Source organism: Anabrus simplex, chromosome 1, assembly GCF_040414725.1.
Source record: "Anabrus simplex isolate iqAnaSimp1 chromosome 1, ASM4041472v1, whole genome shotgun sequence".
Taxonomy (NCBI): Eukaryota; Metazoa; Arthropoda; class Insecta; order Orthoptera; family Tettigoniidae; genus Anabrus; species Anabrus simplex.
Window position 1 is genome coordinate 1,570,572,443 of NC_090265.1, and position 26,253 is coordinate 1,570,598,695.

The 26,253-nt window shown below is 39.3% G+C and overlaps 1 protein-coding gene across 3 annotated transcripts in view; it reads left to right on the forward strand.

Annotated features, from left to right (window-relative positions):
• Positions 1–26,253, forward strand: part of LOC136858532 (proteasome adapter and scaffold protein ECM29) — a 925,266-nt gene that overhangs the window by 839,272 nt on the left and 59,741 nt on the right. For all 3 annotated transcript variants that reach the window (XM_067138136.2, XM_067138135.2, XM_067138138.2), the window contains 2 exons: positions 3,949–4,112; positions 8,377–8,554. In XM_067138136.2, coding sequence (XP_066994237.2) covers positions 3,949–4,112; positions 8,377–8,554 — 342 coding nt within the window. The remainder of the gene's footprint in view (positions 1–3,948; positions 4,113–8,376; positions 8,555–26,253) is intronic.

Genomic DNA, 26,253 nt, shown 5'->3' on the forward strand with positions numbered 1-26,253 from the left:
ACTAAGAGTGCTGTTAAAACTGAGAGCAAGGAATAACATCATCCAGAAAATTGCGGGTTCGACATGGGGAGTTACTGCGTCCAACTTCGATCATCAGCAATAGGTTTAGTCTACTCAGCAGCAGAGTACCGTTCTTCTGTATGGTTGAACAGTCCACATGTTACACAGATTGACACAGTTCTGAATTAGACAACGCGCATCAATAGTGGTACAGTAAAGTCTCCTCCTCTTTTGTGGTTACCCGTATTGAGTCATATCAAACCTCCAAAAATATCAGCAAACGTCGGTCTTCCCATACATGAAGACATGCTTCATAGATTTGGCTGTTTGAAATCATGTTCCCTGCCCATAATCAAAGCGAAAGAACTGATCAACAGAGGGTTTAATGCTTCAGTAGAAGGGAGACAGGAATGGAAGAATGTATGAGAGCAGATCAGAAAATAAGTTGCACTTCCCAGTTATGGCCATTTATTACACCACCTATACAACAGCAACATGACTATAACGACATACACTGTAACGTCACTTTTCCACGTAGTTTCCAAGAGGCTCCAAACATTTCTGCGAATGCACAACCAACTTGTCGATGCCGGGTGAATAGAAATTTCGTCCAGCGTTCTGCAACCACTCGGAGACAGCGGCCTTCACCTCCTCATTGATCTGGAAATGTCGACCACCGAGCTCCGTTTTGAGCTTACTGAACAGATGAAAGTCACATGGCGCTAGGTCGGGACTGTAGGGTGGATGTTGCCAGACCTCCCACTTGAAACGCTGCAGCAGTACTCTCGTTTGGCGGGCCTTGTGAGGTATTACGTTATTGTGCAACAAAATCACACCAGCGCTCAATTTCCCGCAGCGCTTCTCTTTAATCGCTTTATGCAACCGGTGCAACATTTGACAATACGACGACGCGTTGATCGTCGTTCCTTTCGGCATGAATTCCATGTGCAGCAAACTCTCCATGTCAGAGAACACTGTCGCTATAACCTTACCGGCTGAAGGTTGAACCTTGGCATTCTTTCGTTGTGGTGATGAGGGGTGTACCCATTCCATTGATGTTCGCTTTGTTTTGGGGGTGAAGTGGTGGACCCACGTTTCGTCGCCTGTGACGATTCACCGCAGAAATCTGTTGCCGTCTGCTGCATAGCGTTGCAAAAATGCCAGGGAGGATTGGAAACGTTGTCCCTTGTGCTCATTGGTGAGAAGAAGTGGGACCCATCTTTGACACAGCTTATGATATCCAAGGTCCTCGTGAACAATGGCGAACACACTGCCATACGACATGTTTAGCTGTGGATGTTTATTCCCATGGGGAACCTAAATTATTTGTCACGAATGAGTAAATTTATAATACCAATATAATGGTCCGTTATTGGACATTATAAATTTTCCAGCTAACTCATTCTTGGTTGCCTGCGTTTCGCCCTCGTGTGCTAAGTTAGGCTCGTCAGTTGGGACTTAGCACACCACTCAAGACGCAAGGCTAGTGCATACCGTGGAGGCCACTGCATAGGCTATTTGAAGCCACCAGCAGTGAAAATGCACTATGAGAGCTATGTCTCATTTCCAAAAATAGATGCCTGCCTGGCCATCATATGATGCGGATGTTTATTCCCATGGGGAACCTAAATTATTTGTCACGAATGAGTAAATTTATAATACCAATATAATGGTCCGTTATTGGACATTATAAATTTTCCAGCTAACTCATTTTTGGTTGCCTGCGTTTCGCCCTCGTGTGCTAAGTTAGGCTCGTCAGTTGGGACTTAGCACACCACCCAAGACGCAAGGCTAGTGCATACCGTGGAGGCCACTGCATAGGCTATTTGAAGCCACCAGCAGTGCCAATGCACTATGAGAGCTATGTCTCATTTCCAAAAATAGATGCCTGCCTGGCCATCATATGATGGTACACACTAGCCTTGCGTCTTGGGTGGTGTGCTAAGTCCCAACTGACGAGCCTAACTTAGCACACGAGGGTGAAACGCAGGCAACCAAGAATGAGTTAGCTGGAAAATTTATAATGTCCAATAATGGACCATTATATTGGTATTATAAATTTACTCATTCGGGACAAATAATTTAGGTTCCCCATGGGAATAAACATCCACATCATATGATGGCCAGGCAGGCATCTATTTTGGGAAATGAGACATAGCTCTCATAGTGCATTGGCACTGCTGGTGGCTTCAAATAGCCTATGCAGTGGCCTCCACGGTATGCACTAGCCTTGCGTCTTGGGTGGTGTGCTAAGTCCCAACTGACGAGCCTAACTTAGCACACGAGGGCGAAACGCAGGCAACCAAGAATGAGTTAGCTGGAAAATTTATAATGTCCAATAACGGACCATTATATTGGTATTATAAATTTACTCATTCGGGACAAATAATTTAGGTTCCCCATGGGAATAAACATCCACATCATATGATGGCCAGGCAGGCATCTATTTTTGGAAATGAGACATAGCTCTCATAGTGCATTGGCACTGCTGGTGGCTTCAAATAGCCTATGCAGTGGCCTCCACGGTATGCACTAGCCTTGCGTCTTGGGTGGTGTGCTAAGTCCCAACTGACGAGCCTAACTTAGCACACGAGGGCGAAACGCAGGCAACCAAGAATGAGTTAGCTGGAAAATTTATAATGTCCAATAACGGACCATTATATTGGTATTATGTTTAGCTGCGTCGCGTTTTCTCTCAGTTTAATGCACCGGATCTGTCTAATGATCGCATTCACACTGTTGACCTTTGCATAGGTCCTCTGCGTTGTGGGCCTGCCTTCGCGATGTTTGTCCGTGATATCCGTGCATCCGGCTTCGAATTGCTTAACACCACTTTATGATACCTTGCCGGGAAATGGCCTGCTCCTCATACACAGCGCTAATTTCACAATGAATGTGCATGCAATTCTTCCTTTTGGCCCATAGGAATCGGATTGTCGCATGCACCTCATATTTGGAGTAAACGTCCAGTTGACGCGCCATTGCATTTGGCCGCTATTAACACAGTACTAAATGAGACACCATAGCGACCTGCCTAATAGACATGTGGGCAGTGTCTGTCCCTCTCCGCTGTGCCCACGTTTACAACACACAGCGCGCTGCTGCGGCGCGTTTGTGCAACTAACCTGTTGATCCACCTACGTAGCTCCGAAGGTGTGGCAGTCTCTGTTTAATACCCAACATCCGCCAGCAGGTTTTGATCTGCCACGTAAAATGTGGGTTGCCCTTAACAGTGTACGGACAAGCCATTGAAGATGTGGCTCACTGCTGTATAAGTGGGGCATGCGAACTTCACCTAACTGTGACTGTGGTGCGGAAAAACACAGTATCCGGCATATTGTTACCAAATGTCGTAACAGGGCATACTTGGGTTCACTGGACGACTTTGCTCAAGCCTCTAGAATGGCTATGGAGTGGTTGGACAATTTAGATATAAAACTTTGAATATCCCAGGTGCACAGTTGAACGTTTTCCTTTTTAGATTGTTACAACGTAAACTGTCATTTTGTTGTATATATATTGTGTAATTCACCATAAGCTAAATAAATAAATAAATAAATAGACTATCTCATCAGACCCAGTTCTTTTACATCCATTTCTTCTCAGCTCTTGATTAGCTTCTTTCTGCTTTCCAGCTTTATGAAGAAGGTAGGCATTGATATGGATGGGCCATCTTTACCCATATAAATGTCTTTCATTTTGTATTGTGGGTTGATTATAATAGTACAAAACAAGACAAGTTATATAAAAATGATCAGCTCTATTTTTAATAATAAATCATCAAATGATGTATAATCTCTTTTTTACCAGGTCCCAATTATACGCTACTGTATTAAGGGACTCATGCCAGGTATACAGTCTGTATTTCTTTGTATATTGTTCATTATTTCATTTTCATGCATTCTTACTACATAGACATTGACTTAATGTGTATTTTCTATCGTTCAGGCAGCAAGAGCAGTAGCAACAGTTGCCTCTAAAGTAGGCACTACAATGAATCAGGCAAGCCGCCAAGAACTTGTCTCAGTATTGTTGAATGGTTTAAGTGGACGGACGTGGAATGGCAAGGAAAATCTGCTCCAGGCATTGGCATCAGTGTGTACAGGTTGCAAGTATGTTTCTTCTTTATTTTAATAATTTACTGTGCTGTGTGAAAGAGATTCTGATGTTTTCATTTTCCTGCATTTCTCATATATTTTCATTTATTAATACAGCACTCACTCACTCACTCACTCCGTAGGCTTCTGAGGGACATGAAGTTCCCGTGCCGATCTCACAATCCTCTTCCATCCTTTTCGATCTTGATCCTGCTCTTCCCAGTTATCTATTTGGAGGGTCTGACATACCTTGTTGATCTCCTTCTTCCAGGTGTTTTGGGGTCTTCCTGAAGGTCATTTTCCATTAAGGCAACACTCCAGAGATAAAAATCGATTTTGGTCATTTTGGCAAATTATATTTTATGACTGAAATTGAAAGGACTGAGTTTCTTCTTTCTCGTCACAAAGTTATTCCGTTGAATTCAAACAATTTATCACTTTAATAATGCTTTATTTGCCAGTCTGCACACAGCAGAAATTGGCGTGGCATCTGCTGAATTGCTTTGTTAGGTACTGATGTCATTGTCATGTTTCCATTCAATCAAATGAGCCTGTTTTGTTTTTTGTTTTGCAATTATGCATCTATGGGATGGGCCAACAGCCCTCCCCCCCACCCCCATTCTCCCAATATTTATACAGAATCCAGCTGTAAGATCTGCCATGTTTCTGAATGAATTTATAAAGCCGGTTATGGACTAATATTTCAGTACTCAACTATCATTAACAGAGTATGCTTGTATTGGTATTCCTAATGGTACTACAATAGTGCCGACAACTATAAGTTTTGTTATTATTGTACATTTAATCTTTTTTGCGAGTTCTGTAGGGGTAGCCAGTCTGTTTACTTTTGTAAAGTAAGCGCGCAAATAACCTCTTGTAGTTGCGTATCAAGATACTAGTATTATTGAAAGATAGTGTGCTGTAATAATTGATAGCTTGTATTCAAGGGAATAAACAATATGCATAAGCATAAATCAGCCTTAGCTAAGCGACGAATTGCTGAACTTTTGATACGAAAGAGGTGGGGATCAGCTATTACCGAACGGGAGTCCACATTGAAGATACCAGGGACAAAAAGTCATGAAATATTATCGGGATCAGATTGTTCTCATCAGGAAAGTGTTGCATCAACTTCAAGCCATGTAAGTCCTGAACCTATAACCAACAATCATGACATGACAGAAACTGCAATCCCCATAGCTTCGACTCAGGAAAAGTTGCACTGTGAAAAACAAAATGCAGATGAATCATTTTCCGTTCTTTGGAGGAGGAGGAGAAGAAGAAGAGACAAGCTTCCAGAGTTACCATTATTCGTACAGAAGCTGCTAAGAAAGAAAATGAAGGAAAAACATATGATTCTGGGGACTTTTAGGTAATGAATCAGGAAGAAAACGTCACGTGAACTTTGCTTTAATTTTTCTGCTAATTGTAATTTTACATTTAAATCCCATTTTTCTCCCATAATATTCTGCCAAATATAACAATATTTGTATGGTGTATGTATCACAACTATATTAGGAAACCTGCGTATGGATGTTTTGATTGCAGAATTTTTTAAAGTAGTAGGGATTTATAAGTCCAGAATGTTAGAGCATAAAAATTACACCAAATTTAGTACAATATATCTCCTTATATAAATTACGGACAGAAAAATAGATACATAGTGCTTTTTAAAGAAGTATTGTCTACCTAATTACAAATTTCCATTAACATGTTAATTAAATTTCATGAAAAAATGGAATTAAAATATTTTTAAAAATTTCAAAACAAATTCTTTTGGAAAAACTATTAACTGTATATGAAAGAAATGTTTGTGATATCTCTACTTTTATGTAAGTGACATACCCACAAAGTTTTGTGAAAAACCATGCATTAGGTAAAAATATCTTTTTATCTCAAGAGTGTCGCCTTAAGAGATCCCTACTGGTGCTCTGTTATTCTGCATCCTCAGTACATGTCCAGCCCAGCTCATTCTGTTGGATTCTATCACACCCATTATAGTGTGTTGTTGAGAGAGGGTGTAAATGTCATAATTAGATCTTTTCTGCCAGCTTTGAGAGATAGGATCGAACCATGGGCTATGGTTATAACTCCATGTGTAGGAACTATACAGAAGTACTGGTCGAATGATTGTATTGTATATAATCATTTTTACTTTCCTGTGAAAAACTTGGAATCTAATATCAGGCTCCTAGAATAAAATGCCTTATTTGCATTCTTAATTCTAGCTTGGTGTTACTGCTGCCTTCAGTTTTGCTCATCGATTAATACACCAAGGAATTTAAACACCTCTACACTTTTAAATATATATTTCCCAATCTTCAAAGGCAATCTGTGAACCACCTCATGATTCATGTAATGTGTCTTTTTGTCATTTACCCATAAGCCAATTTTTGCTGCCATTTCCTCTAGTTCCACAAATAACTGCCTAATTTTTAATTCATTGTGACCAATAAGAACAATATCATGCGCATTTGCAAGGACTTTTTGTTGTCTCCCTAATATGATGCCAGCAGTTACAAGAGCTAATTTCCGGATAATCTTCTCCAGTTCAATGTTGAATAGAAGAAGAGATAGTGCATCCCCTTGTCTCAGACCAGTTTTATTCTGGAAAGAACTTGATTTTCTGCCCTTGAGCAAAACGCAACTAACATTACCATCCATACACAGTTTGCACATGTTAATTAATTGTATGGGAAAGCCAAACTCCATCATGATGTTCCACAGCCCTTCTCTATGGATTGAATCATATACCTTGTAGAAATCTTAAAGAGATAATGAACCAATTCCTTGTGTCCCCAAACCTTATCATTAATAGTCTTAATTGCAAATATATTGTCTGTAGTGGATCTGTTAACTACGAAAACCATTCTGATAGTTCCCAATAACATTTTCAGCAAATGGTTTTAAACACTGTAAAAGAATACAAGACAGAATTTTGTAGGCCGTGTTTACAAGAGATATACCACAATAATTTTGAAGTTCTTCCTTATCCCCTCCTTTATGAATTGGGACAGTAAGTGATTCCTGCCATTCTTTTGAAATAACTTCATCATGCCATATTTTTACAATGATTTTACATACGTACTTACGTAATCTTTCTCCACCGTATTTCATAAGCTCAGCAGGAATAATCTCACTGCCTGAAGCTTTATTGTTTTTTAAATGTATAATACTTTGTAATACCTCTTGATATGATGGCCCTGGTATTTGTTCTTCTGATGGGGAACTAGATGGTTTACCAATACAGGTTTCTGGATCATCACAATTCAGCAAGGAATCAAAGTATTGCTTACAGTAATATAATAATTTGTCCTGATCAGCAATTAAATTTCCAGACCTATCTCTCATAGTACTCAATCTAGGTTGAAATCCTTTTTTAATTCTGTTCACAGTTCCATACTGCTTGCAGATGTAACTGCTTCTGTAGTCATCTTGAATTGATTCTATTATTTGTTGTCTCAGGTAGACCTTTTTTTCTTTCTACAAATTAATTTTCTACATTCTTTCTGTTTTTCTCTGTATAGTTCCTCAACATCTACAACGTTATTAGACTGCAGCCACTTGTCATGCCATATTGCTACTTCATTAACTGCATCCTGACATGCCTCATTGAACCATTTATTTTTCTTACTAACACTTTTTGGTGTCATTTTCATTGCTACTGTTGTCATGATTTGTTTTGCGTTATTCCACATTTGTTCACAAACTTTGTCATTTGTTTCATCAGTGTCTTCTGTAGGATCTTTTCTCAGAATATTAAATCTGTTTACAATTTCCACATTATACTTTAATCTTTCACCCTCGTGCTTCAGTTTCTCAGCGTCAACTCTGCATCTTTGCTCAGTCTGTGACTTGCAAGAGGTTTTCAATTTAATTTTAACAGATGTTCTTCATTTATTACTACTTAATATAATCAAAGGATGCAAGTGCAGGAAAATAACTGATGATCGATAGATGTGAATTAACATATCTATTAATATAGAATTGCCCGGTCTTGAAAGCCAAGAATAACGGCCGAGAGGATTCGTCGTGCTGACCACACGACACCTCGTAATCTGCAGGCCCTCGGGCTGAGCAGCGGTCGCTTGGTAGGCCAAGGCCCTTCAAGGGCTGTAGTGACATGGGGGTAATATAGAATTGTCTCCTCTCTGTATGAGTCTGAGTATGAAAGTTACGGGAAAAAGACTGGATGATTAAAAAAAATATTGTTTAAGTGTACTGTAGGAAATTTTAAAATATTTGCAGTCATAAATGAATAAAACATATTTTGTTCCAGAATGATGATGAGACAAGAAGACTGCCAAGTGTTGGTGGAAGCTGTACTCCGGGAATGTCGTAAAGATAAACCTTCCTATCGGCAGTGTGCTCTCCAGGCTATAGGAGATATCTTGTTAGCTTTGGAATTAGACAGATTCAGTGATGTATACTGTGTTGTGCAGGATATTATTGCCAAGGTAAGAGATTATAAACTGGTCCTCTCAATGTAACAATTATCCACATCATGAATGGCTTATACACGGAAACCTCAAAGGAAGAAATTTATAAAACTACTGAAATTGCATATTTTCTTTGTTTTAGTTGTAAACTGATGGCTGGGACAAAAAGAGGACACAAAACATATTCTATATAATAAGGCAGTAAGTCAGGACCACGCGAGTTGGCCATGCGGTTAGGGGCGCACAGCTGTGAACTTGCATCTGGAAGATAGTAGATTCGAACCCCACTGTCGGTTTTTCGTGGTTTCCCATTTTCATACAAGGCAAATGTTGGAGCTATACCTCAGTTAAGATCACGGCCGCTTCTTTCCCACTCCTTGCCCTTTTTTATACCATCGTCGCCATAAGACCTATCTTTGTCGGTGCGACGTGAAGTAAATTGTAAAAAAAATATATATATATATATATATATAATAAAAATAAAAAACTACGTCAAGGTGTCCAATGTTTGTTTGTACTCAGGCACATTTACATAACTAAGAGTATGTGGGCATCGATTTACGATTCCATTAATTTGCCACTAGACTAATAATAATAATAATAATAATAATAATAATAATAATAATAATAATAATAATAATAATAATAATAATAATAATAACAACAAAAATCTAGAATTAAATACATAAAATTGAAGACCTGGGGAGGGGAAATAGTGATAAGCCTCATTTTGTAAGTTCTGAGATATAATGAAATTAATTTTCACAAAACATTTACTGCTAACATTTTTTATTTTTGAAACATATTACTCATGACAATGGTACATTTAGTCCTTCTTTATAACATCCTGGAGAAAAATGCATAAATAACCAGTATTATAGGGAATTTGAGTAGGCCTATATTAAACTGAATGTGCCTATCAATTTGAGGGTTATAATTATTTACATTCAATGTGGATAAAGTAATGAACAATTGACAGTACAAGAAAATATCTCTATAATAATATATCTATGAATAGATACAGAAAGAAACAAGTTAGCAACACAATTATAATAATGAAATAATAAAGAAACATGAAAGAAATTATGAATGTCAAGGTAGTAAGAAGCAGAGAATTTGATTCCGATCACTCCTTGTCTAAAATCAAACTAAAATTCTTAAAAACCAAACCCCATGGCACTACAGCCCTTGAAGGGCGTTGACCTACCAAGCGACCGCTGCTCATCCGGAGGCCTGCAGATTATGAGGTGTCGTGTGGTCACCACAATGGATCCTCTCGGCCGTTATTCTTGGCTTTCTATCTTACTGTCAGATAGCTCCTCAATTCTAATCACGTAAACCGAGTGCACCTCGAACCAGCCCTCAGATCCAGGTAAAAATCCCTGACCTGGCCGGGAATTGAACCCGGGGCCTCCGGGTAAGAAGCAAGCATGCTACCCCTACACCACGGGCCGGCATAACTAACATTCTTACCCAACAGAAATCACAGAAGAAGGGAAAGAGTAAACAAATATAACACAAACAGACTTCATATTACACAAGAAACATTATAAACATTTCAGGAAGAAATAAAAGTATCTTATCATGGGAAGTGGCGCGATTTATCTAAAGAAATAACCAATGCAGCCCAGAAACCATTTGGGCTAGTCAAACCTAAAAAGAAACCTTGGTGGAATCAAATATGTCAAGATGCATTACAAAGGAGAATAAAACAATGGAAATAATTTAAATTCTCTGGAAAGACTGAGCACTATGACCAATCAAACAGCAAAGGAAAGACACTGCTAGAAACTTCTACCAGACTTTTAAGAGTCAGTTAAAGGGGCACCTAGCTTATGCTTCAAAGATGACAGTGGTAGACTTGGCCTAAGCAATGCTGAGAATTGTGAAATACTTGTGAAGCACTGTGATCAACTTTTAAACTGCCCTGAACCCGATCATAAGTTGGAATTCTCTCAAACAACTGAAAATCAGGAAGAAGATATATCACCCACTGCTGAAGAAATTAAAGAATTAACAATCTGAAAAATAATAAAGCTGAACTTTTGAAATGGTCTCAGTCAAAAATCATTGAAGAGCTCCAGTTGATCTTTGAAAATATTTTGAGAACAGAGAGGATTCCAGAAGAATGGAAAGTGGCTCTAATACATCCATTGCATAAAAAAGGGGACAAACAGAAGGTTGATAACTACAGAGACATCTCTCTTCTGCAAATTGCATACAAGGTATTCTCAAAAATATTGCTGAATAGATTAGAAACATCACTTACCAAGCAACTGGGTGAGTATCAAGCTGGATTTCGAAAAGGTAGATCTTGTTCAGAGCAAATATTTAACTTAAAATCCATAATTCGCCATAGAATATTGAATTCAAAAGAAATTGTTGTGACTTTTGTAGATTTTAAAATGGCCTTTGACTCGGTTGATAGAGAAACCATAGATAAAACAATTCTTGAATTTGGAGTGAAAACTAAATTGGCTAACCTAATATGTGAAACCCTTACTGATACATTTTCAAAGGTGAAATTTATGGGTGAGATATCCAAACCTATTACGATATATACAGGGGTACGGCAAGGTGATGGTCTGTCACCTCTTCTGTTCAACTGTGTTTTAGAGAAAATTGTAAGAATTTGGAACGTAAAGCTTAAAGAACATAACATTTTGCCGTAACTTTGGGGAGGAAAAACAAAGACATTGAAATAAATTGCCTAGCATTTGCATACGATTTCACTTCATTGCCAGAAAACCTAACAAGTGCAACAACACAAATCAATCTCTTGGAAGAAATGGCCAACAAGACAGGTTTGAGAATCTCCGTAGAAAAAACAAAATTTATTATAAACATCAAGAATGCTCCAAAATTTTTGGCAACACATACTGGCCCAGTAAAAAGAGTAACGAAAGTCAAATATCTGGGAGAAATAATTCAAGAAAATGGTTTAGACAAATCTGCAGTAGAAGAAAGGGTACACAAGTTGGAATCAATCAGTCAATACTGATCTGCATTTAGGGCAGTCGCCCAGGTGGCAGATTCCCTATCGGTTGTTTTCCTAGCCTTTTTCTAAATGATTTCAAAGAAATTGGAAATTTATTGAACATCTCCCTTTGTAAGTTATTCCAATCTCTAACTCCCCTTCCTATAAAAGAATATTTGCCCCAGTTTGTCCTCTTGAATTCCAACTTTATCTTCATATTGTGATCTTTCCTACTTTTATAAACGCCACTCAAACTTATTCGTCTACTAATGTCCTTCCACGCCATCTCTCCGCTGACAGCTCGGAAGATACCACTTAGTCGAGCAGCTCTTCTTCTTTCTCTCAATTCTTCCCAGCCAAGAGCATATGGAAAGAACATATGGTTCACAAAGAATTTTTATAACAAGAAGTGTCTATCTAAAAATCTTAAAATAAGGCACTACACTACAGTGGTGAAACCGGAATGCTTATATGCAAGTGATTGCCTGGTACTAAACTATAGATTAGATAAACTTGAGGTACTAGAAAGGAGAATCATGAGAAAAATCTTAGGCCCTGTGAAAACAACAGATGTATGGAAATTAAGATCTAATGATGAAATATACTGGAACATAGAAAACATAACAGAAACCATAAGAAAAAGGAGATTGCACTTTTTTGGACATATTTACAGAATGGATGATTTCAGATTAACAAAAAGGATTTTCAGGTACCTTTGGGACAAAAAGGCAAGAACTAGCTGGATTCAAGAAGTAAGGAAAGATTTAGAAAGAAATAATATAAGGAGAAACTATGGACAGAGAAATTTTTAGAAAGAGGGTAGTAAATATGGAAAGATTCCAAGGAAGATTGAACAAGAAGCCTGGTGCGAAGTGGTCCGAGGACAGGAGGAAACAGCATAGTGAAAGGATGAAAGAATATTGGAAGGATCGGAAGAGAAAAAAACACAGTATGAAGAACCGAATTGAAATTGGCATGTGGTCCTTAGCAGGCCTCATCGGAAAGAAGAAGGAGAATGAAATGCTTTGATTAATTTTAGATAAGTACTGTATATTCTCGAATATCACCCACACTGTTTTTTTTTTAATTTCGCTTCCAATATTGGGTGCGGGTCTTATTTAAAATTTTGGGAAATTTATCTTTCCGAATGTGCGTAAATCAAGGATCACCACCGGCGCGGCTTGGCAACAATGCTCCCTCCACTCTCAGTGTACGCTACTTCCGCGCTTGGTGTCTGTCTCACGCACTTTCTCGGAGTATCAACTAGAATTCCACAAAGCGTTTGCGATCTTTTACTGCGAGTGAGAAACTGAAAGTAGTTCGGGAAGCCAAAATTATTGGAAATCTGAGCTGCCGGTAGGAAATACGATATTGACGAGTCGTGTATTGACGATTGGAGAAAGAAGAAAAATGTGCTATTAATATGTAGTGGTGATCGTAGAGCTTTTCGTGGACTGAGTGTACAGTTTCCAGAAATTGAAATAAAAACTTTATAAATATGTGACAGTAAGGCAGGAATTGGGATATGGTGTGTAAACCGAAATGTGTCAGCTAAAGGCATTAGAGATCGCAAAGAAACTTTCTTCGGAAGGGTTTAAGGCAAGCCGAGGATGGGTTTGTAATTTTTATAAAAGAAATGGGTTGAGTGTACGAAGGCATACCTCAATTTTACAGCGTCTTCCTGGTGCCTATGATGAGAAGTTATTGTTATTTCAGTGTCATATAATTTGGTTGGAGAAGGAAAATGCACATTTGCTTTCCCAAATTGGCAATGCAGATCAGATGCCAGTCCACTTTGAAATGCCAGTGGACAGGACTGTGAATGTTAAGGGTGCGAAAAGTGTTACCATTTGAACAGGTGGTAATGAAAAACAACGTTGTACGGTAATGTTGTGTATTCTCGCCGACGGAACCAAATTCCTGCCGTACATTGTTCTCAAACGAAAGATGCTTCCTAAAAATCTACTCGCTTGTGTTATCGTCAGATCTCAGAACTCCGGCCGGATGGACAGTTCACTTATGGAAGACTGGGTAAAGTGTGTCTTGCAACGTTGCGCTGGTGCATTATTGGGACAAAAGAGCTTGCTTGTTCTCGACAGTTACCACAGACACACTACAGACCCTGTGAAGAAACATATCAAGGATGGGAAAACCGACCTAGCAGTCATTCCGGGCGGGATGATGTCTGTGCTACAGCCGCTGGATGTCTGCGTGAATCGTCCATTTAAAGCAGCTTCGAAACAGCTCTATACAGAATGGATGGCAGCTGATAATCACATACTGATGCCAACTGGTCGCATTCAGCAACCGGAAGTTCAGCTGTTGTGTTCATGGATTTTGACGGCATGGAATCGTATCCCTGGAGTCCTCATACAGAAGAGCTTCAGGAAATGTAGCATTTCTAATGCTATGGATGGCAGCGATGACGACATTTTGTAGGAAGGTGATGGTGATGAAAGTTCCGAAGTTGGTGGTGGTGGTGGTGGTGATGATGATGATGATGATGATGATGATGATGATGATGATGATGATGAATGAACTCATTGAATATCGTTCTGGAAATGTTTGTTTACTTTATTTGTATTTTCTAATCATTTGATGTGTGTTAGTAAAGATTGTAAATAATTTTGACTTCGCTTTTTTTTTAAATTTTGTTCTTTCAAAATAAGGGTATGGGTCTTATTCGATGGCGGGTGATATTCGAGATCATATGGTAGTCTTTCTCATTCTCGACTGGATTTATCTAACTCTCATCATCCTCCTCATCAATGAACATTTCTGTACTGTTTGTACCACTGCACTTCAAACTGCCATAAAATTCAGGGTGTATTGGTGGTACCAACTGAGGCGCTTTCCTTACCACCCTAGGAAAGGAAGAAAAATAAATATTAAAATAAACTAAGTTAAAGAAAGATAAAGAAAAATAATTTAATATAATGTTATTACTTTTACGTCCCACTAACTACTTTTACAGTTTTTTGGATGTGCCGAGATGCTGAAATTTTGTCCTGCAGGAGTTCTTTAACGTGCTGGTAAATCTACCAACACAAAGCTGACGTATCTGAGCACTTTCATATACAACCGCACAGAGCCTAGATTGAACCCGGTAACTTGAGGTCAGAAAGCTAGCACTCTACCGCCTAAGCTACTCACCCTGGCATATTAAAGAGATTTACGTACTTTTTTTATAATTTCATGATGCATAAACCCAATTATTCTAAAGAAAATAACAGGTAAACTAATTACAGTAAAACCTCGATGCATTGTTTTTCACGAAGGAGAGTGAAAATTACAATGAATGTGGGAAAACAATACATGGAGGTAACAAAAAATTGGGTGAAAGCAAAATAATAAAATACGGTTACTGTATTTGGACATATTTCTTTATGTAAACCTCATAGGGGCATTAAAATATTGCAACCACAATCTACACAATTGAAATAATAAGCATAATTTTTACGCTGTTTCTTTACATTGCATATTGATTGAAAATCATTAAGGTCAGTTTCCTTATTGCAATTTACTGCTATAAAGGGATTTTACAGCGATAAACTGCATTTTCAGCAAAACATGAATGATTTTAAAGAGTGTGTAATTTTTCATTATTTAGAATTGAAATAGAAAGTTTGTAGACTTCGGTTGTTCTACTCTGTTTTCCTACTTGTTTAATTCAACTTAAAATGAATACAAGATTTATTGCTCCACCTTCTCAATACTTAAAATCATACAACATTTAACAAAACATCACAATATGATAGTGTCAGGTACTAGTTTCGGTCCATATCCCGGACCATCATCAGCCAAGCCGAAATTGCAAGTAAAAGACATAAACTAAATTAATATGGATGAACATGAGGATGGATGATAGTGGAATGACATACAAGTAAAAACCTTATACATAAGTTACAATAAATATGATCAGAATGTTAAAATTAACAAATGAATAAAATAATTGTGATGTTGTTTAAAATTTCTTGATGCCAAAGTCTAGGTTGACGGTTGGACTCGTGTTGCACATTTGAATTCAAGTGAAGTCTTAGCTTTCTGGAAAGTTCTGAGAGCAAGTTCCACGATGGCGCAGAGGGAATTGTCCAATGTGACCAATATAGACTTGACAAATTGAGAAAGCTGGACTTGTTCTATGTAGCTTAAGCAAATGCTGTGTTTAAAGGAAATCTCAATTCAGTCGGAACCCAAAGAACCTGAAGAACAAAATTAGAATTAACTCGGAAAATCTGATAGAGAAATTACTAAGGGAGGGGTGTGTGTGTGTGTGTGTGTGTGTGTGTGTGTGTGTGTGTGTGTGTGTGTGTGTGTGTGTGTGTGTGTGTGTGTGTGTGTGTGTGTGTGTGTGTGTGTGTGTGTGTGTGTGTGTGTGTGTGTGTGTGTGTGTGTGTGTGTGTGTGTGTGTGTGTGTGTGTGTGTGTGTGTGTGTGTGAAATGAGTACTCACTTTGCACTTGTTTCGAACGAGCTATTGGAAGGAGTGCAACAGACAGAGTGAGCATCACGCAGCGTAGATCAGCAAGAGAGGAAAAGGGATGCGGAGGGGAAGGATGACGTAAGTGTGGAAGGAGGCAGGGAGGGAAGGAAGGGAGAAATGGTTCAGAGCGGGTTAGGAGAGAGGGAAGTTATTGGAATTTGAGATGGAAGGGGGCCCTTAATTGATTTAAAGAAAGGTTTATTAACAGTTGATTTGTTTTTCCTATAATAGGAAATGAAAAGATCGAATAAAATGTTGGGTTTCTCGGTAATTTCGCTAAGATAGTAGTTGGCATTGAAATATTGATCCAAATGTATGTAAAAGCTCTCAATTATGCTGAGTAGAGGTCCCTTTTTAGCTATTTCGAGTATGTCCATGTCTGTTTCAATGTTTGTGAAACTATGGTTATAATCGACCATATGTTGGCCGATATCTGAAAACTTGTATCTGAGCATTTTAACGCAGCTAAATACAAGTTTTCAGCCATCGGCCAACATATGGTCGATTATAACCATAGTTTCACGAACATTGAAACAGACATGGACATACTCGAAATAGCTAAAAAGGGACCTCTACTCAACATAATTGAGAGCTTTTACATACATTTGGATCAATATTTCAATGCCAACTACAATCTTAATGAAATTACCGAGAAACCCAACTTTTTATTCGATCTTTTCATTTCCTATTACAGGAAAAACAAATCAACTGTTAATAAACCTTTCTTTAAATCAATTAAGGGCCCCCTTCCATCTCAAATTCCAATAACTTCCCTCTCTCCTAACCCGCTCTGAACCATTTCCCCCTTCCTTCCTTCCCTCCCTGTCTCCTTCCACACTTACGTCATCCTTCCCCTCCGCATCCCTTTTCCTCTCTTGCTGATCTACGCTGCGTGACGCTCACTCTGTCTGTTGCACTCCTTCCAATAGCTCGTTCGAAACAAGTGCAAAGTGAGTACTCGTTATTTCACACACACACACACACACACCCACACACCCACACCCACACACCCACACACCCACCCCCTCCCTTAGTAATTTCTCTATCAGATTTTCCGAGTTAATTCTAATTTTGTTCTTCAGGTTCTTTGGGTTCCAACTGAATTGAGACTTCCTTTAAACACAGCATTTGCTTAAGCTACATAGAACAAGTCCAGCTTTCTCAATTTGTCAAGTCTATATTGGTCATATTGGACAATTCCCTCTGCGCCATCGTGGAACTTGCTCTCAGAACTTTCCAGAAAACTAAGACTTCACTTGAATTCAAATGTGCAACACGAGTCCAACCGTCAACCTAGACTTTGGCATCAAGAAATTTTAAACAACATCACAATTATTTTATTCATTTGTTAATTTTGACATTCTGATCATATTTATTGTAACTTATGTATAAGGTTTTTACTTGTATGTCATTCCACTATCATCCATCCTCATGTTCATATTACCGTATTTCACGGCATAATCGTCGCACTTTTTATACCAAAATTTTCGAAAAAAATTGTAGGGTGCGACCATTATACGATGAATATTTAATACCAGTATTTGTATTACTCAAAAAATGTATTTATAACTAAATTGTATTTGATACAAATTTAAGATGCACATAATACTCGCGTTTATACATCAAAATAATTAAAATAGTCTAAAACAAAATTCATAATTTTTCGCAACAATTCGGCGAACGTTTTTCCAACCTGAAAATAAAAATGAACGTATTAAGTTAATTTGTCATTAATTTGAGTATTAAAGTTAAAATATTACACTTGCAAAAAATTATCGCTTTGTTGTGAAATGCGGACTTACCGGTACGCAATTTATTCCAAATCTTCGGTGTCGCTATCGCAGGTTTCGCTATCTGATGCGCCGTCCTCGCCTCTGTTAATACCAGTATCAGATTCTTCGTCTCCCTGCCACACTGCGTCATCTTCGGAACCGTCTAGTGCATTCGAAATCCCAGTCCTTTTGAAGCTCTTGGAGACTAGTTCAGGTGGTATAAGATCCCACGAGCATAACAAGTCCAAGGGTGGACGCCTGATATTTCCGGCGGGCGTCAATTGCTGATCGCCGCTCATCATCCACTCGTTGTAAAATCGACGTAAACGGTCTTTAAAGGGTTTATTAACACATACGTCTAGTGGCTGCAACGCAGATGTTAGGCCACCAGGAATGACTATCTGTCGTGTCTTATTTGTAGTGAGAATTTGCTTCACTTCGTTCACGAGGTGACCTCGGAAACTATCTAAAACAAGCAGAGCTGGTTGTTTTAGTAGTGCATCAGGTCTTCTATTCCACACAGTTTCAACCCAATCCAGCATGAGTTCTACGTCCATCCAACCCTTTGGTTGCACTCGTACATGAATTCCACGGGGAAACTGTATATTCTTAGGCATCGTTTTCCTCTTGAAAATGATGTAAGGCGGCAACTTTCTCCCGTCAGCTGTAATGGCTAGCATTGCCGTGCATCGCAACTTCTCACTACCGCTGGTTTTCATTAATACACTCCGTGATCCTTTTAGCGCAATAGTGCTGTTGCGAGGCATATCAAAAAAGATTGAAGTCTGATCGGCATTACCGATTTGAGAAAGCAAGTACGAAGTTTCCTTGCGCAAACGTAATCAGCAGGCAACTTTTGGCTTAGTGTTGTTCTCCTTCGCACTGACAGATTGTGTCGTCGCATGAACCCCTTAATCCACCCACGAGTCGCCTTAAACTGAGTTACCGGTATGTTGTGTTTGCGCGCTACCTCCTGTCCCTTAATTTGTAACATTTCATATGATACACTGCAGCCATTGTTACGTATTTCACTGACGTACCTAAACACTTCTTCGTCAATTATAGGAAACTTCCCTGTTTTAGGACCTCTAAACGCGCGTCTAGAAGGGTTTGTGCTTTTTAGCTTGTTTTTTACTTTCCGCCAGTCACGCACCAACTTGTCACTCACAGAAAATTTTCTTTCTGCAGCTCTGTTCCCGTGCTGTTCAGCGAAGGCAATTACGCTTAGCTTGAAGCCCGCAGAATAGTTTCTATATTTATCCATAATCGCTTATAAATGCTTCACACGTTAATGTTTTGCGATATAAATGACTTTCCGTAATTGTTCACTATTAAAACAAATTATTTCTGCAAACACCCAAAACACAAATTAAAAACTTAAATTCTCACGCACACATGTCTACAGTAATCACGTAAATCCGAAGCAAATAAATGCATCTGTGATCTGTCCATTCCAGAGCAGCCAATACTGTTAGGCAGCAAGGAAGCATGCAACAATTTATCAGTTTAGCTCGTTGGTTGCGACACACTACTGCGCTTGCGCAAACCTCGCAAACCGGAGCTCTAGCTAGCGCGGTGTAGATCTACTGTATAGTTGACTGTATTCCGAGACGTCAGTAACAAACATTCATTTTTTTTCAATTTCTTTTAAACATACGGTAATTAGGTTAATATTTCTTCCCAGTTATTGATGATTTTACATTACATTACTACGAGTTTATAAAATAAAACTTTAATAGCATTGGATAATAATTATCTTGACTGCTTGGATAAAAGTTTTCATCCCATGCCCGGACACTTACGACGTAGTAGTAAGATAAGAGTCTAGCGATGACAACCGAGACATCGTAAATAATTCGGCTGAATAATTCCGTGGAAATCTGCGTTATCGTCTTGGATTTCACTTCGTGCGCAATAACACAGGAGCCGGCCCCATGGTGTAGGGATAGCGTGCTTGCCTCTTACACGGAGGCCTCGGGTTCAATTCACGGCCGGGTCAGGGAATTTTACCTGTATCTGAGGGCTGGTTCGAGGTCCATTCAACCTACCTAGCCGGTATTTCCTGGCGACGTTGCCGATAAGCGATATCTTACAGCCTTACGTATTTCAAATGGGAACTCGTAATATGTAGGTGGTTAATAAATAGTACACTGTCTCGCGACCACGTTGTCAAACTGCCGATAGTCTACCGGTAAGCCATGCGTCGTACATACAGTATACCGGTATTATTTATTTATACGTTGTGCAACATGTCGCAAACGTGACTGTGTTGCCAAATTGCCCATAAACCATACACGTATTTAAATTGCGCATTCATGTGCAACTTACGTTGCAGTTCCATTTACCTTTTAACCAGATTAGTGAACAAAATTTGGACGTGCGACGATTATGTAATTAAAGGTTTAAAGTCCGATTTTTGTATTGAAAATAAAGGATGCGACGATTACGCGGTGGCGACGATTATGCCGTGAAATACGGTAATTTAGTTTATGTCTTTTACTTGCAATTTCGGCTTGGCTGATGATGGTCCGGGATATGGACCGAAACTAGTACCTGACACTATCATATTGTGATGTTTTGTTAAACGTTGTATGATTTTAAGTATTGAGAAGGTGGAGCAATAAATCTTGTATTCATTTTAAGTTAAGTCTTAAATCAATACGGAACCCAACCATGAAGTTTATTACTTTAAATACTTGTTTAATGTTGCACGAACACGTCAGAAGATTTTCAGTGACAGAAGGATGAGAAAAGGCTAGGATTAGGATGGTATCGGACATGTCTTTAATTAAGGTACAGTCCCAGCATTTGCCTGGTGTGAAAAATGGGAAATAATTTAAAACCATTTTAAGGGGTGCCGACAGTGGGAATCGAATCCACTATCTCCCGAAGGCAAGCCCACAGCTGTGCGATTCTCAACACACGACCAACTCGCCTGGTTGTTTCGTTCTTTTCTTCATATGAGGCTCAGTTAGAAACGTGGCGTACATTCTCCATTCACCATCCCTGAATTGTTTCATCAATTTGTAGAATATAGATCATTTAACCTCTTAACTGGGCATGACGTATATATTCGTACGCTGAATGCTACAGGGTAATGGGCATGACGAATATATACGTACTCGTCTTTTACTGCGAATATCTCCTGGGTATGACGAGCTACTTTGCCGCGTCGTGTATTGTCATCTTAATTGATGCTTTTCCCGCTCGATGACAGCAAATATCACATGTCACGCTTCTTGAAGCTTCATCGTCATCATCATCATCATCATCATTTCCCTTTATCCAGCTGTAGCCGGGTAGGGGCAAATATGGTTCCTCTGCACTTGCTTCGGTCTTTCCACCACTCCTCCTCCAACACTGTGTCCCAGTCCAGGTTTCTTTCTGTAATGCTGCGTTGGATGGTATCCTTCCATCTCAAACGTGGTCGTCCACGGCCTCTCCTTCCTTGGATTTGCATTTCCATCACCTTCTTTGGCATTCTTTCGTCGCTCATTCGCTTCATGTGCCCAAACCATCTTAGTCGGCTCTTCTCTATTCTATCATTCATTTTTTCCACTCCAATTTCTTCCTGGATTTTCTCATTCCTTATTTTGTCTCGTCTACTCTTCTGTATCATACTCCTCAAGAATTTCATTTCGGCTGCCTGTATTTGACTCTCATCCTTCTTTGTCATTGTCCAAGTTTCTGCTCCGTAAGTTGTTATGGGTACGTAATACATCTTGTACATAGTATCCTTTGCTTCCATTGGCACATCTTTATCCCATAACATATTTCTTACACTATGATAGAAACAACTTCCAGCTTGAATCCTTTTACTAATCTCAGCATCCAGTCGAGCATTCTCCATTAATTCACTCCCCAGGTATTTAAACGTTTCCACTACTTCCAGGGGCTTGTCTGCAAGTCTAATCTGACCTTTCCCTTCTTTCTCCCCTCTAGTCTTAACAAGAGTTTTACTCTTTTCTGCACTTATTTTCAATCCACATTCTACAATCTTCCCATTCACCACATTCAGCTGTTCTTGAACCTTCCTGTCGTCTTCTCCCCAAATCACAATATCATCTGCAAATAACATCATGTTCATTTCTCTTCCTCCATATGCTGCTTTTGCTGTTCTCATGATGTCATCCATTACTTTTGTAAACAGGATTGGTGATAGAACACTTCCCTGTCTCAGCCCACTAGTTATTTTGAACCAACTTGTCCTGCCAACTTGTGTTTGCACGCAACTACAACATTCCTTATACAATTCCATGATCATTTTTATTAATCCCTGTCCAATTCCTTTTTGCACCAGACTGTCCCAAACTTTCCTGATTTACCTGTATCTGCTTCTCAACCCTCATCCTTATTCTACTTTCCAGTATCCTTTCCATTATCTTAGCAACATGGGATATTAGAGTAATTCCCCTGTAGTTCTTCAAAACTTTCTTATCACCTTTCTTGAAAATTGGGATGATTATTCCTTTTTGCCAATCCTCAGGGACCTCCTTATTCTCCCAGACATTCCTGAGAACCCGATATGTCCACTGCAGTCCTACAGCTCCAGCTGCCTTTATCATCTCCACTGAAATTTCATCTATTCCAGCAGTTTTTCCATTCTTCATCTTTCTTACTGCCATTTCAATTTCATTCATTGTAATTTCTTTATCCATTTCTTCGTCAACTAATTGCCTTTCCTGGTAATCCATTGAATGACTGTCATCCGTTCTTATGTTCAGCAGCTTCTGAAAATACTCTCTCCATCTATTTCTTATTTCTTCTGGCTTTGTTAAAATTATGCCACCTTCATCCTTCACAAATCTGGTGTTTACTTGATCTCTCTTTTTGTTTCTTATGATACCATAGAGTAATTTCTTGCTGCCCTGCATATCATCTCTCAATTTCTGTGTGAATAAGGCCCAGCTTTTCCTCTTTTCTTCCTCCACCACTTTCTTGGCCAAATTCTTTGCCTCCACATATTTTCTTCTACTTTCTTCAGTCTTAGATGCTTTCCATGCCATTTTCTTTTCCTTCCCTTTAATCTTTACCCTATCATTCCACCAGTGTGTTTCTTTGTTTTTCACATTTCCTGATGTTCTACCACACACCTTTTCTGCACATCCAACCAGTGCTTCCTTAAATCTTTTCCATTCCTCTTCAACATTCCCCACCTCTGTTCTGGGTACCAAGGGTATTATTTCCCTTTGAAATTCTTCTTGTATGCTTTTCTCCTTCAACTTCCATACTTTCTTTTCTCTCTTCTTAATTGGGGTTTTTCAATCTTTCCAACTTTCAATTTTCCTATCACAACTCTATGATCTCCACCAAAGGCTTCTTCAGGCATGGCTGTTACATCTACAAGGTTCTTCCGGTGCTCTTTCTCTATGATTATATAATCAATCATGGTCTTTGTTCGTCTGTCTCCCCAGCCATACCTTGTAATCTTCTGACTGTTCTTCTTCCTAAACCAGGTGTTTCCAACAATCATTTGATTCCTCATGCAAAAATCCACCAACAACTCGCCTTCTGGATTTACATTTCCATATCCAAAGGGCCCTACAACATCTTCCTTTCCTTGTCTTTCCATTCCAACTTGTGCATTTAGATCTCCCATCAATAGTACTTATCTTCTATCTGTCTCTTCACTTCCTCTAAGAAGTCCTCTAGATGTTCATCTATGCAACCAGTTTGTGGGGCATACAACTGAAATAGATCTTTCACGCCATTTTCAAACTGGAGTCTCATCATCATCATCCTGTCGCTGATGTACTTTGTATATTCCAGATATTCTTGGATTTCTCTTCTAAGTATGATGGCCACTCCATTTTTTGCTTCAGGTCCTCCGCTGTAATACAGCCTGTATCCTTCTCTCAGAGGGATCTCCCCTGTACCCCTCTTCTTGGTCTCGCACAGTCCAAGTATGGCTATATCTTTTTCTATCATGAAGTCAACCAGTTCTTCTGTCTTTCCTGTCAGTGTCAGTACATTAACTGTTGCAATTTTGATGTAGTTTGGTGCTGGTTGCCCATTTTTCACAGTTCCCCCAGCACCTGAAGAGCTGCGCGTCGCTTTTAGCAGGGGACGCCCTAACCTTTTCCGAGGCACCATATCTGCTTTGTCCATATAGACTATTGTTACGATGGGCTCGCCACACCCAAAGGCATTTTATACCTACTGCCAGGTTCAAAATTAGGCCGCCCCTAACATGGAGACAGACGCCTTTCGTAGCCGCTCCTCTGGAGTACAGACGCTACGGGTATACCCCTTCCGCCATCTCCGCCGTAGATGCCGTTGAGGTCTTCACTCGTAACCCTGAGCTGGGACCCATACCAGATGTTACACACCGGGTCAGTGTGCTCTGGGACTCACATAGGCAGGGGCGCCACTCCCTGGGTAGGGCTGCCTCCGAAGAGGGTCCCTACCTGCTACCTGCTTATTTGTTTTTATTTTACAACTGTGCAGTGCTACTTGTCCCGCAGTGGGCTGAATACGGCAGCATCTAATTCAAAGCATAAGTTTGAAACGCTCAAAAAAGACGAGATTATTCAACACTTAGAGAATGATTGTGATGATTCATCTTCTCAGAAATCCAAAGATGAGTTTGATGCAGATGAAAGTGGTTCAGGGAATGAGAATGAAGAACAAGATGAACAACATGAAGGCGAAGTGCAGGACATGTTTCAACCTTTCCCGCCGCGTGGTGTTTTACATCAGAAATTTGTATTTTCTGGTGCTAGTGGTGTAAATGTGGACTTCGATGATGAATCCAATGTGTTGGGATATTTTGAACAGATCATAGGAGATGATATGTTTCAACTTATTGCCGAACAGACCAACGTGTATGCTAAACAGATTTTAGAAGCCCATCCGAAATTGAAGCCACGGTCACGAGCGAGAGATTGGGTGGATACAAATCCAACTGAGAAAAAAAACTCTAATTGGACTTCTAATGCTGCAGGGCATAGTTCATAAGCCAGAAAACAGTATGTACATCTCAAAATGGGAAAGTATCGCAATCCCTTACTTTTCGAAAATTATCTCTGAGACAAATCACTGCAGTTCTAGTGAGGTAAATGACGTAACTGACCGTGAAGTTAATGTAAAATCTTTCACAATGTCACTAGCATGATGTGTAATTCGTAAATGTTCCTTTCTTTTATTTTTTTTAATTTTAGGTGCTAACATATGAAAAAAACACTCAAATTTCAACCAGGTAAATGACCTTGCAGTTAATGAAAAGTGGTTCAGAATGTCACATGCATGATATGATATTTATAAATATCCCTTGCTTTTATTTATTTCAACTTTCAGCTGTAAAATACGGACCAAACTCTCAAATTCCAACCAGGTAAATGAACTTGCAGTTAATGTAAAAATGGCTGAACATTTCTCTAACATTAAAATTAATTAAAACTCCTTATTTTACTTTTTGTACCACATATGAATGATATTAATGATATTACTAACTTTTCTGCCTATCCTGCCATGTAACAACAATCTGCTGCAAAAATACACAGGGCAGGTTACACCAAGCACATCAATAATACTCAGTTAAGAGGTTAATCATGGACATTTAAATTGTAATCATGAACATGAAGTTGGCTCCCAGCTGTCGAACCATAACCCTACTACTAGCCTACTACTAAAATGTTTTCATTCCTCAACTGAAGGGGGAGGTGGACCTCTTAGACGGTGGCACCGTCTCTCAGACTGGGATATTTGTTACGGTGAAGGAGATGCACGGGAAGATGAGGGGGTTGACGGCCGTGGCCTATACCAGGAACTGTCCCGGCATTCGCCTTAGTGCAGGAGAACAGAAAACCATGGAAAACCATTCTTAGGACAGCCGATGCTTGGGGCCAGCCATGAGGTATAGGCTTGTCCCTTCTCCTGAATGCAGAGGTGTAGAGCCACAGTAGAGCCATGGCCATCCCTCCACTGCTCGGTTGGCCGGTCAGAGTGCAGAGCTGTTGGACCACGGACCAGCCGTGGCCAGAGCTGAGACTCACTCTGCATCTACCGATCCCCATAACCTGTGCATGCTAGAGAGGACAGGGGGCAACATTTGTTTTCTTGGGAAGAGTGAAGAGATGCGCCAATGTGAAGGCTTTTTTTAATAGTGGTGTTTGTGATTTTTGTCAATTTTTATAATAGACTTACAATAATTGCCACTTGTTAAATTTAAAAGCAAATTTTCATTCGGTTTTTATACAGGAAAGCAGTGATGAAAGAAACACTTGAAACTTGTGGAATATTATTCTTTCATTCAAATGTACAAAGAAAACTTAACAGCATTTGTGGCTATAAATGACCTTTTCTTTACATTGTCATGTTTGTTTTGTTTTCATCTTTTTTTTTCTTGGCAAACATAATGATACTATTACTGGTCTAGTTATATAACCGAACACTGTAATATTGGTTAGGTTATGTATGTTCATTTGTATAGGCATAATATTTTAATTTCATTTACGTCTCTCAAATAGGCCTAATAAAATATCAAA